The sequence below is a fragment of the Glandiceps talaboti genome, chromosome 6, assembly GCF_964340395.1.
Source record: "Glandiceps talaboti chromosome 6, keGlaTala1.1, whole genome shotgun sequence".
NCBI lineage: Eukaryota > Metazoa > Hemichordata > Enteropneusta > Spengelidae > Glandiceps > Glandiceps talaboti.
The window spans coordinates 10,851,532-10,865,864 of NC_135554.1; the positions used below are offsets into that span (position 1 = coordinate 10,851,532).

The following is a 14,333-nucleotide window of genomic DNA, read 5'->3' on the forward strand; positions in this document are numbered from 1 at the left end:
GGAAAAAATGTTTTTACAAAACCCTATACACTGGTGAGATTTGTCTGACTTCAAGGAGATGATGTCCAACACTACAAATCAGAGAGAGTTGTGGGTAAAATGTTGTACAGTGCACTGGTAGGGAACCCTTTTGAAATGACAGTGGAACTCAGGTAGATTTTGCCTGCCTACTGCCCTTAACAAAGACACTGGTAGGGAACCCTTTTGAAATGACAGTGGAACTCAGGTAGATTTTACCTGCCTACTGCCCTTAACAAAGACACTGGTAGGGAACCCTGGTGAAATGACAGTGGAACTCAGGTAGATTTTACCTGCCTACTGCCCTTAACAAAGACACTGGTAGGGAACCCTTTTGAAATGACAGTGGAGCTCAGGTAGATTTTACCTGCCTACTGCCCTTAACAAAGACACTGGTAGGGAACCCTGGTGAAATGACAGTGGAACTCAAATACATTTTACCTGCCTACTGCCCTTTATTAACAAAGACACTGTTATTTTTGCACTCCAAAATCATGTACCCCTGTCGGAGATCATAAAATGTGAAGTGGTCAACTATTATTGGGGACAACTTGCAGAAACTCGTTAATTGTAAAACCCAACTCAAATAGGCCTGATTGGAATTTTCCATCAGACATTTCCTTGTAACAACATTATCCACATTTGTTAGGAATGTTCCAGATTTACAGACAAACCTACCAGTTATACATCCAAGGAATCCAGTCTTGCTGTTGGTTTTTGTAAGTTTAAACTTTCATCTTTTAACAAACCTGTAATGGTCTAAAAATGGGGTATTGATTTCTGGTCAAAGTGGGTCTACTAATGGGGCCTGGGGTTTCCAGCACTGGTCACACACCCCCTCCCAGAACTGACTGCTGGTACCAACCCCGAGTTACTGACATACTTCTGGGAGTATCCTTGTGGAAAAGCCATGGCTTGTTTGGACCATCATGTGAATGTATTCATCATCAAGTCATAGAAGGAAAGAAATCAACAAGTCCTTTTACACTTTCATGTGGACTTTCAGACGAGTGCAGCAGTCAGGATTGCAAACAGTACGGCATCAGAAAAGTTACAGGTTTAAAGAACCACACAAGACAGGATTTGAGATGTTCATTGATCAACAATGTTGTACATTTAATTTTACAATTTGGTGTTATACAAGTGCTGATTGGTTTCTGTCACACAGACAACACTTTTAGAATCACTCTGATGACCAAGAAGTGCAGATAATGTAACATTTTGGTAAATTAATTCACAATATATGCACATATAATATTTTCTCAGTTTAACATTACATTTGAGGTTACTCTGTAAATTTCAGTATGACAATTTCATTCTGAAAATCATTACCAGTTTTGAACTTTGATCTGAAAATGTTCAAATAAATTGCATGACACTGCCTATAGGCTATATGTACATATGAATTCATATTTGCATGGAACTGCAACTATCAAGGCTGCCCTCTATTGTTGATAATCAGATAAAAGATATCCTTTTGTTTTTAAATGGTCTAATTTTTTTCAGACAATTTTATGAGGATGAAGTTCACACTATTTGATTTACAAAAAAAAAAGGAAAAGGCTTTTTAATCTCTAGAAATAACAATTCTATAAATAGTTCAATAATGGTGCAGTGAAAGTGACAAATAGACATATTGAGAAGAGAAACGTGACTGTTTTATTGTGCTTCCAAGGAAGTTAAATTTGTGACAAAAAATAGCAACTGCTGACATATTTATAACAACATGTACAAAGAGCTCAATATGAACTGGTCATGGTTATGATAAACACACTTCAGTCTATTTTTTTTTCAGGTGTGAAGATAACATTGAATTATTAGTAAATGGTTATTTCAAACTAACAGATGTTCTGATAACAATGAACCAGAGTGCTGTAGTAGAATGACTGGTGCCAGGGGTTTTCTTGTAAAAAAAACAAACACTAAATAGAGAATAAAGTATATATCAAGTTGTGGATATCCATATCAAGTTATTATATACATTGTTTAAGTTTAGCAAACACAGGTGATTATCTGTGTCTGGTTTTCACTACTGATAGTACAGTGTACACTGTCAGTGAGTACACGGGAAAATTTAACTCTCAGACAATAGATCATGTATATTTCTCTGGTGAGATCACTTTTTATGAGTTAAGACAGAAACAATCTAAAAAACCTATAACTCCAAACTTGGGAGTAAATAATTCACCTAGTATATTTCAGTTAAATCACCCTAGCCTTCTTCAGCCAGGGCTCAAAATTAACTTGTTTCTTTGGTAGTCCTAGTGGGATACCAATTTCAGAAAGTGGTAGGCCAAGGTTGGTGACCAATAGTCCTATATTCCTGAACTGAAAACAGAGTTCTTCTATTGGAAATGTGTTATTAAAATGCTTTTGTGTCCATAAATCTTCCATCCTCGCATAATCAGTGGTAGCCTGAGCAGGCTACCAGCTGCAAATTATGGTAGCTCCATGACAAGAATTGGTAGTCTCTGGATGTAAGACTACTGTTAACTTCGAGCCCCATCAACTGTTATGGTATACAGGTCAAAGACATCGATTTGCCACATAACTGCAGGAGGGTGCTGTATGCTATCAGTATTTCCCTCCCCTTGTCTATCTTACAATGACACCTAAAGAATGCAGAGTGATTTAGCCGAAATATATTAGGTAAATTATTTATGCTTTGAGTTTGGAACCAATATAAAATATTATTTCAGAGCAAGAAAACGGTAGTTTTGGTTGTATTACCATGACAACAAACTATTATTGGAAGTTGATGTTAACACTCTCATATTGGAGACCTATGCAATGTGTTTTTATTTGTGGACACTTGAAGTATATACTTTTGAGGAGGTCTCGTGTTATTAGAGAGGTTTGGATACATGTTAGAATGTGTACGCAAATGGGAAGTTACCATACAGGCGTTCACATAATGACACATATAATATTGTGTTTACTTATGCATTCAGAACACAAACGTTAATAAAGACAGTGGAATGTGCACACACATGTTGACATCTGTCCAGAAGGCCACATTCATGACTTTGTTTTCTAAACATGTCGGTCTTACAAATACCCCAAACGAAAAACCAAACTATTAGTTTACAGTTATGTTTCCAAACTTTGATATAAAAAATACATTTAATTGAAGAAAAATGAGAAAAACTTAACAAGTATTTATAGTCGCGTGTAGACCACCATTTTGATGTGGCATCGTCTGATACAGAACGCCTGGGTTGCTTCGAATTATGTGCATCGAATGACGCTATGCATACAGATCACACGTAAATGCGTGCATCTAAACCTCTCTACTAACACTACCTGGATTACTGGGTGATTATATCTATATCACAATGCACTGCTATCACCCACTTATAAAACATACTTCATGACACAATGGTAGTTTAACTTTTTGTCTCTCTCTCTCTGTCTGTCTGTCTGTCTGTCTGTCTTTCTTACTTGTTGTGCATAAAAGTGCCACAGTCATAAGATGTAGTGAACTGAATACAAATTTCAATGTGTTGTGCAATGTGGACAGGTGTACAGTTGTAAAATAAATCATGCATATCATTATCACAAAAGGAGGGCCTCCAAATACTTTGCACAGTCGCCTACCTTAGCAGGATCTTTGATAGACTTTGATTTACAAATCACTGGTAATAGGTCTAGAGATAACACTAACGCCCTGGCATTCTCATCATTACTAACTAAAGTGCCTAGACCGACCAGGTATCTAAACTTGGCTTCAGTGTCATCCGTATCCATGGCAATGGCTATAACTGATAAACACTCCGATTTGACTTCTACATCATCACTCTTGTGTAAAGCCACGGCGTAATTCAAAGCTAACGTTGATAAGGCAATCTTTATGTTACGGTTACTGCTGGACAGACACGGCATGGCTGAACCCAAGATTTTGTCGGTATTTTTCAGTAAACACTGACAACCAGTTGGCTGACTGAAAGCATTACACAAAGTCCTCAAGACAAGCATTTGATTGACTGGTGTGGCTTCACGGGACATTAGTGTTATTACGTGCTCTAGGAATTGTTGGTTGTCTCTGTCATTACAAAAATGTTGATTGACGTCTTTGTGACGGATAGCGAGCCTGAGAACATCTAAAACTGGGAACACCACATCTAAAGGAAAAGATGAATATGGAACTGAGGATCAGATGTATGAATAATAATACATAACGTGTTATTTTTAGCAAAGTCAAAATTTTCCCCCTCAGTTCAAGACAGATTGTAATCTGAACTTACACTTGTTTTCTTGAGGGGAGGAAGTATTCACATTTATACCTACATTCTGACACCATAACCGGAGTGATATTTATTCAAGTACCTTTCAAAATACAATGAAACAGACCTTTTAGAATGCAAAATCAAGGCATGATGCATTTAGTGTCAGAAGTTGTCAGCTGTCAGGCTAACAGTGACTAAACATGAAGTTTGAAACATGAAAATTCCTCCCAAACACAGTAACTACAATGGTATGGCGCCCTCAAGAGGCAAGACTTGTCAATTAGGGTAGTAGCGACAATTGAAGCAAAGTATAGCCATGTATTAATTCCGTGCGATAGCTGAATTATGGCACTCTACAGTAGCAAAGATAGCAGCAAGTTTTCTTCCATAGAATGTTCAATTTTTGTCTTACCTGCAGGCCATTGTAATAGTTTCCATAGTATTTCTATTTGCTGTGCTGTAACTGTTTGATTTGTGTCTGTTAACTTTACTACTTCCTCTAGTTCTCTTTCATCAGTTTGATAAGGTTCACTTAGTCCGCTGTTTAATTCTTTCAGTTTGCCTGAAAACACACAAAAAACAAAGAAAAAGAGTTTATAATGATTCTTGAATCATAAGTTTCCACTCAAATGAAATAAACACTTTCACATTCTCTGTTTTCCACCATGTTTGGGTAAGACTATTTCAAAATGACAACCATACATACATCTGTCACAAAAACTATGGGGTTGGAGTTGTAAATCGGACTTGGAATAGGTTAGACGCCTCTTTCTGAATTATATCAAATTTCAATTTGTAAGACTGTACTCTGTGAGTGATAGCCATACACACAGATTTGCAGGGATGTAGCCGTTAGCTGACAAATACTATTCTGCAATGTTTTGCCGGCTACTATTTCTGGAATTTGTACAAAAATCCTTTTTTTTAACCAGTATGTTTCTGGTTTCTGTCATTGGGTACATTTATGAGTCTCATTCCTAGATATTACAGCCTACTTTTCACATTTTCTCATTGTCAGATATCTGTTGCCAATTACTTGACAGGTGGTCCCCCCCCCCCCCCGATATTCTCTACACTGATTGACATGTTGACTTCAATATTATAATATATACATACATACATACACACACACACACACACACACACACACGCGCGCACGCACACACATACACACACACACATATATATATATATATATATATATATATATAGCTTGTTCAGGTAGAGTTTATTACCAAGCAATAAATTAACTGCACTCCTGAAGATAGTAAAGTGAAGTGAAATTCCTTGATCTCTACGACATGCTAACAACTCAATATATACAGAAATCCACAAACAGTTTGTACTCACCTAAAATTTGTTGAACATTAGACGTATCAAAAGTTAGAAACGATGTTTTAGGGAAGAATGGGTTACTTGTAGACGATGACGATGGTGGTGGTGGTTGTGCTACTTGGGGTTGGCTTGGTTGCTGACTGTACCCTGGTACATATCGACTGCCACCTATAGAACAAAACAAAGCCTTCAAACTGACTGTTCTCATACAATGAAAAGATAAATTTCCATCGCTTTCAGGTCAAAACATACAGTGTTTTAGCTAAAGGTGGTAAGTAGGTCAAATCTACCGGGATTCTCATGTCATTTTACCTGGGTTCCTAAACAAAATTACCATAGACTCTATGGGGCAACACTCATTTTTACTCCTTTCTCCCTTTCTGTTACTGGGATTCCCCGACCTTAGCAAAAAAAGACTTACAGACCAGAACGAAAGTAACTTGGTTGTGTAACACTTCTCTATTTAGACTTATATAATAAGTTCCAACCTTATGAACCTGTTTACTGAGATGAAGTCAGTTGAAAACCTGAGACACAGACAACTATTTAATCTAGTCTACCTATTACTAATAGACTAATATGGACGCTTGTCTAATGAGAACAGGTTGATACTTGTGCTTCGTATTCTGAATAAAAAATTTTCCAATTGTCAATCTGCGGCGAGACTGTGAGATACGTTATGTTGTTCAGCTCTATCAGGCTGGTGCTGGCTGTGATATCGTGACACGAATGACTGTATCTTGCAGACTAATCTGTGGTGTGTTCATTAGTTTGTATGGGGTAATACCATAATGTTCTCACCTGTAAGAGGATCACTATGACTAACTGACATAGAGGGCGCTGTAGTTGTTCCGCTACCATCTCCACCACTTGGCCTATACCTAGCACCGCCTGGATAGATAAAGATTGAATAAGGCAGTATTGGAAATACGTGAGTTTATCGACATAACACAAACTTGAGTGTCTAATAATATGAATTTGAATCTTAAAAACAATATGAATCTGAATATTAAAACAAGAATTTGAGTATCAAAAGTTAGCAAAATGAATTTGAATATTAAAACATATAAATTTGAATATTAAAACAATATCAACTAGAAATTAGAACGTCAACAAAATTATTGCACACTTCAGTATGGTCCTATGCTTTGTACATCAAGTCATATCAAGTTTACCTGTAAATGGATCTGAAGCACCCTGGGGTGCAGATGTACCCGAACCACTACCAGGAATGTAACGAGATCCACCTAGGAAAATGAAAATAACATTTTTTAATATTCTAATAAACTGGTTATCATAAAACAGGATATAAAATTACTCTGGCATTAATGTTTACCAGTGTATCTACAGCGTGGTATACTGCAGGAAAAAACAATTATAGTAATATATATACTGTCAAATATTATATTTTCAAATGATTTAATTTTCACTGAAAAAATGAATTGATTGTCTTTCCTGGACCTCATTTCACTGAGTTAGGATAGGAAGGTTTGCATATTATCAATGAATAAAAAGTATTTGCAAGGGACTTTATTTTAGAGGAAAACTCCACCAGTAAAAAAGGTGTTATCACACACACACACACACACACACACACACACACACACACACACACACACACACACAGGTCACCCACTCGACCATATTTTGGAGGAGTGTGTGGGAGGGGGGGGGGGGGGTGTTAGATTAACTTACCTGTAAATGGATCACTAACACCTGTTGTCGGTTCATTACCAAATGTAGTCCCTTTGGCATTCTCAATGATAAAGTTTGCCACTTGATCCAGGAACAGAGGACTCAGTTCATTCTTTTGTAGGAATCTCTGAGCAGCAAACCACGGATCTTCATTTATATTGTACGGTAACTTCAATGCCGGTTTACCATCTTCGATGTCAACACTGAATACATAATCATATTCCTGTCAATCAAAAATGATATATTTGATCATTACATACACATGTAAGTACTATGCTTGAATCTTATATCTTGGGTTGTCCGTCAACAAATCTTTTCATTTTTGTTAGTTTTCCCTTCTTTCAATTATCACATCTCTTCAACAAACATACAGTGGAGAAATGTAATAATCACATCTCTTCAACAAACATACAGTGGAGAAATGTAATAATCACATCTCTTCAACAAACATACAGTGGAGAAATGTAATAATCACATCTCTTCAACAAACATACAGTGGAGAAATGTAATAATCACATCTCTTCAACAAACATACAGTGGAGAAATGTAATAATTACATCTCTTCAACAAACATATAGTGGAGAAATGTAATAATCACATCTCTTCAACAAACATACAGTGGAGAAATGTAATAATCACATCTCTTCAACAACCATACAGTGGAGAAATGTAATAATCGCATCTCTTCAACAAACATACAGTGGCGAAATGTAATAATCACATCTGTGCAACAAACATACAGTGGAGAAATGTAATAATCACATCTCTTCAACAAACATACAGTGGAGAAATGTAATAATCACATGTCTTCAACAAACATACAGTGGAGAAATGTAATAACCACATCTCTTCAACAAACATACAGTGGAGAAATGTAATAACCACATCTCTTCAACAAACATAGTGGAGTAATGTAATAACCACATCTCTTCAACAAACATACAGTAGAGAAATGTAATAACCACCACGAATTTACAGATACACATGCACCTATACAACTGCTTAGAGACTATAAACAGAGAATAAAGATTCAAAATCCTGATCCTTACCTGCCCTTCAAAAAACTCTTTTCCCTTGGCACTTTTTGAGGCACCAGCTGACCCGACTACATCTCCTATTTTGTTCCATTTATTATCAGCAGCACTCCAGGAGTAGGCTTCTACTTGGTTTTCACCAAATCTTACCATTGTTGTCTCACCATCACGTTTACCTATAAAGTAGAATGCAAAACAGTAAACACCTATACGTCCGACACAGTACTACAAGCTAGATAAAATTGATCACTAAATAACTTGCACTTTTTGGGTTTTGCTGACTGAGGTTGAATGGCAGAACTGAAGGCATAGACTTTTGGAAAGCCTGTAAGTTGTACTATTGAGGTCCACAAACTAAACCACAAGGTTTTCTCATATACCACTTGAGAAACAAATAACTTGCACATTTTTTTGGTGACAATGTTGTGCATGGTATTGTTAATGAATCATCATTTTACAAATTACGATAGAAGTCAAGGCCACATTAGACCACAGAACGGATCCAAATATATATACAGTGACCATATTTAGGTATTATGTAAATTATGTCTCTACACTGAGTAGTGATTGGCTACCTGAAACATGAATGTATTATGTGCGCAGCAGCAAATAATAAGTTGTACCAAGTTGTGTCAAGTACGTCCTTAATCACAGCAGAGAGGAACAGAGAGTGCCCCCCACCCACCCATTGCAGTGCTAAATTAGAGTAGTCCCTTTATTGCTGATCTCAACTGCTGATGAGTGAGGTTCACACGATTACACGACATAAAGTCAACAAATCTTCTCAACACAGGACCCTCCTTGCCCACTCCACTACTAAATAAATAACAACAACACTGCACAGTGTGGGTAGGCAGCTGAATCAGTCAGTAAAAAAGAAATCAGCAATAAAGAGAAAGACTATGCTTCCTCTTCTAAAACTAAGGTGGACAAAATGTAGTTAGCTAAGAAATACAATAAATGGAGAGGAGAACTTGTGAAGTGATCATAAACAGCGCCATCTATCATTGTATTATGATTATTTAGGAAAAATGCTATTGAAACTTCACTATATAAAGACTGTAGTACACAGGAACTTCATGACTAAGTTAGCATAGAACTGACAGTAGAGGCCAGACAGGACACTTCACTATATAGAGACTGTAGTACACAGGAACTTCATGACTAAGTTAGCACAGAGCTGACAGTAGAGGCCAGATAGGACACTTCACTATATAGAGACTGTAGTACACAGGAACCTCATGACTAAGTTAGCACAGAGCTGACAGTCAGAATGAATCTATGAATCTATGAATCTATCATATTATAGAATGCACAACACTGTTAGTTTGCAGTTAAAAGCACTGAGCTTATCAAAAGTATGTTGTGTGTACTGGTTAAAATCTTAGTACCTTTGGAAGAGAACAAACTTACCAGGTTTATTTAAACTATCTGGTCCAGGCAGTTCATCAATCTTGATTTGACCTAAGTCATCAGACTGTGGATTCAAAGCTGATGATGCAACTTGTTTATCAAACATCTCTATCTCCTCAGGGCTTGCTGTTCTCTCTGGTGCAGTTGTAAATATTCGTATCATGTTGTCACTGGTTACACAGTCAAGAAAAAGATTTTAAAAAAGTGTTACAAAGTACAAAAAGATGGTGGCTATAATTGCACTACAGCAAATTACAACAATGTCTTGTGATGCAGCAAAAACTGACATCCCCTATCCCATCTTGACATGTGTTGTAGTATCGATAGTAGTACAATAATAAGCTAGGTAGGGGCGTCATCGTGTATTGGCCATTACGGTCATTAAATGGCATGATATATTTCACAGTCAAATGCTTTAGATGTGGCAACAAAAACAAAACACATATTCATCTAAACTTGAACTAGATCCTACCTGATGACTTTTATCAACTTACCTAGCTCCTACAACAATATCTCCATTAGGCAGAGCTACCACTGTCCACACAGACTGAGCTGGTAATCGTATAGTTTGTTGACATTCACCACCTCTCCATACCCTTAATGTTCTATCTTCACCAGTTGAAGCAAAGTCGCTACCATTGGGCAAGACAGCAAGGTCATAGATATAATTAGTATGTGCATAGTATTCTTGTATACACTCTCCTGTGGTAAGCCACTTTCGTATACTAGCATCGTTACTGGCTGACAGGAACTCTACATCAGATAGAATGGCTAGACTCCTAACACAATCAGTGTGACCTGCAATACAATGAGATCAAAGAAATGTTAGTGTGGGATGGCAATGAACTGTACATCCAGATCAAGGTACAGTTTTACTAACTGTTAAGAGCTTACAAGTATGGGTATGGGTTATCTTAATCTCTTCAAGTCTTTATTTTATTTCATCTTTACTTGTACTCTTTGCATATTTTGTCCATTTACCCATTTTTCTGTTCATTTGATTCTCAAAGGTGCATTGAACTATTTGATTGACCCCCCCCCCCCCCCCCCCCCCCTTAGTATTGGCAATTTTTAAGCTATTCTAGCATTTGTATATATGATGCGTCAGGGTGTCCCATCACGGCATACCTTACAAATTAGTGACAGACCAGACAATGACTTACCAGTAAAAGTTCGTTCACACTTTCCAGTTCTCCACATCTTGATGGTTTTATCAGCAGAGCCAGTAAGCATTAGACCCTGAGCAGGTAGTATAGCTACGGCCCATACAGCTAATGAATGTCCCGTTAGTGTCATCACATTTTTCTCTTTCAACCACACTTTAGCTGTGCAATCCCAAGACCCACTTAACAGAGTACCAAATTTACCAGCTGCTAATGTACACACTGAAAGGAAAAAAAAAGAAAGCGAAATATTTATTAAAACTTTCCACTTTTTAAAAGTTTATGCATCAAAATTTCGGCAAATGCTAATTAAAGATAAGGTGCGGCTAGAGCTTTGTAACTGAAAAAAATTACTCACAACATTTCATATCATATAGCCTCATTATCATAGTATTACAAATTTTGTATATATAATTATAAATATATTTAAAATGTACATAAGTGATGCAGTCAGAAATATATGATGGGTTTTAATTTTGTAACTTCTTTGATAATTGTAATGTGATTGAGCTACTGTTCTTTCTGTACTAGGCAGAGACACTGTCACTCATCAATAAGAGAAGCAATGGAACCATAAACAATAGCAGGGAAGTACAACTGCCAACATCAGATCGTGGACAAACTGAACCTGTTACAAACAAGGAAAGTAAACAAATGAATCGGAACTTCCAATTTGTTTGTAAACACAAACTTAATGCCATACAACTATTCTTATCAAATGATGAAATGTAATAGAAGTCTCTGTACTTCCAATACATGTTGTACCAAGTGTTATTAATCCAATTCAATTGTTTACTTTCCCTGTTTGTAACAGGTTCCATTCGTGCATGGTCTGATGTCGGCAGTTGTAAGAACTCTTTATTCTTGTTATTGTCTCAGAATGGAACATGTGAAATTAGAAATGGATATGATACAAAAAGATGTTTTCTGACCCAAAACTACCAGAACTAATAAATATATGTTGTGAGCAGGTAGAAGATACACATGTAAAACTATTGGTCAATATCAAAGCTATACTAACGTGAACAGTAATAGTGAATGATGTGGCGAGGAGTATCTGAATGCTTATAAAACATGATTGTCTATATTATAAATGTACCCTTTGTTGTTAACTAGGATCAAGTGTAGCATACAACTCTCAACATCTTACAATTATGACTAAGATACACAGCATACTACATCTTGGCCATAACCTTGAGGTCTTTAAAAACAGGTAGTATCAAACTTAGACAAGGCAAAGATCAGTTCCACTTACCTATATTGGCATGTCCTTTGAGTGAATACACAGGTGTTGGTGAGTTTGGTACGTAAGCATTGATAATTTTATCATTTGACTAGTAATTTTATCATTTGACTAGCTAGTAACTGTAGATCAGTTCCACTTACCTGTATTGGCGTGCCCCTTGAGTGTATACACTGGTGTTGGTGAGTTTGGTGTGTAAGCATTGATAGTTTTATCATTACTACCAGTTATTATAAGTCCCTGTGGATAATCATCAGTGGGTGGCATCACACACGTGCATGATATGAAATTACTGTGACCACTCAGAACAGCAGCTTGCACGTAACTCTTGCCATCACTGAAAACAAATGAAAATGTATGTTGGACTAAAAGAAGATGCTGATTGAATGCTTAGTAAATGTATGTACTACGTGTGCATAAATGAGGAAATGCATCTTTTTTTTTTTGTTAAGGCACAACTTTACATCACACTGACTGACAGACGTGTAATCCTGTCAGGTTGTCTGTGAGTGTGTAAGGTGCTACATTTATTGACAGGAATGCTAGATTGTTCAAAGTACTCACATACTTTTGCTTATCAACCACTAGGTTGTGCAGAACACCTGTGTGAGGCTTATGTCCTATTGGTCAATCATTATGTCAAACGGTCAAACTAAGACAATAATTTCCCACTTTACTGTAAACCATGGAAAATTCAGTATATCACTCATTCATTCACTGTTACAATTGTCTCATTCTCGCAAGCCAGAGTGTTATTTCTAAAATTGAAGGCTCGTTAAGAACGTTGCCGTAAAACAGGCCTTGGTTTGCGATGATGCAATTGTCTGTCATCGTCCAACTCTTTTCATGAAATTGATAATTCATAATCTTGAATACTCAATTTTCTCCTTCATACTGGTACACATTTTTTTTCATCGCAAATTAAACATCATCATTGAATGATTATTCTAATCCATCATCATCATCTTGGTAATTAGTGAAATTGTCGTCACAATATCTCTGCCATCATTACTACCAATGTCATCATCCTCATCATCACTGTCGTCATTGTCGTTGTTATCATCATCCCCATCACTACCATCATCATCATCAATAACAGCCAATGTCATTATCAGTATTACCAGCCATTGTTATCATCATTGACAGGATTCTTATTATTCATGAAAGAGATAAAACACCCAACTGGAATACCATTTTAATATTGCAGTAATTCGTGACAAAATCTGTACATTTGCTCTCCAGTGTACAAAATGTCATAAATGCTTTACATTTTTACTCAAAACTACCAATTTTTTCTCTTTGATATACCAGCTGATTCTCAACCTAAATCACCAATTACCGAGTTACACGTAGTGGTTTGTTACACATTTGAAACAACAGAACTGGAGTCTTATTATCATCATCTATATTCATAAAGTTATTGTCTACATTAAAATAAAAGCAACGTGTTTACCCAAAGTATCAAATTTACTTAATAATTAATAAATATTCAGTTTGTTTTGTGTGTTTCTTCAGATTTTGGATTCCTAAAGTATTCAAAAATCAAATCAAAAGCACATTTCCAATTGACTGAGGTTCAAAATAGATCAAATTAAATTCAACGTAGTCTGAGCGTTTATTGTCATTTCAGAGAAAAAAACACACACAAGAAAATACTACTAACATCACAAGTTTTATATCTATGTTAAATGATTGTATAGGTTTACTGAGATTCAAATCGAAACGTTTACACATTGAATCAACATTTGATGATGGCCGTGTGTCATCAGCTACATCACCGTGACTGGACAACTTCAATGTATCTAGCATTAACTTTACCTGTTAAGTGTCCATATTCTGGCCGTTTTATCTCGTGAACCAGAAACGATCCCTCCTTCTGGAAAGTATGTTGCTTCAACGGCTCTTACATCTAGTTCGTGGCCTATCAGAGTACTGCTCAACTTATAACTTGCCATTTCTTTCTCTCTGTCTATTTCTGCAGACGGGGTTTCGATGATGCGGAAGCGGAAATGCACCTCGCCCTCTACATAAATACTAGATGGAAAATACTTTGGAACGGCTCTAAATTCATTCTATTTTCATTGTCAAAACAATTGTAATATCAATAAAAACATAATATTACAATACAACGATCAATATTTTCCTAATAATACAGGTCCTAATGATAATTTTTTTAGTTATATAAAGATAGTTTGGTACGAGGTAA

General features: G+C 36.4%; 1 protein-coding gene across 1 annotated transcript; it reads right to left on the reverse strand.

The window, feature by feature from the left end:
- Positions 1–1,156: 1,156 nt before the first annotated feature.
- On the reverse strand, positions 1,157–14,120 carry LOC144436205 (phospholipase A-2-activating protein-like). The gene is made up of 12 exons (XM_078124929.1): positions 13,946–14,120; positions 12,271–12,464; positions 10,885–11,106; positions 10,216–10,519; positions 9,722–9,891; positions 8,324–8,484; positions 7,275–7,497; positions 6,755–6,826; positions 6,381–6,470; positions 5,595–5,747; positions 4,657–4,806; positions 1,157–4,139 (listed from the first exon to the last, which is right to left on the reverse strand). Exons 1-12 carry the CDS (start codon positions 14,080–14,082, stop codon positions 3,574–3,576), a joined length of 2,442 nt encoding a protein of 813 aa, XP_077981055.1. The 5' UTR covers positions 14,083–14,120; the 3' UTR covers positions 1,157–3,573.
- Positions 14,121–14,333: the final 213 nt, after the last annotated feature.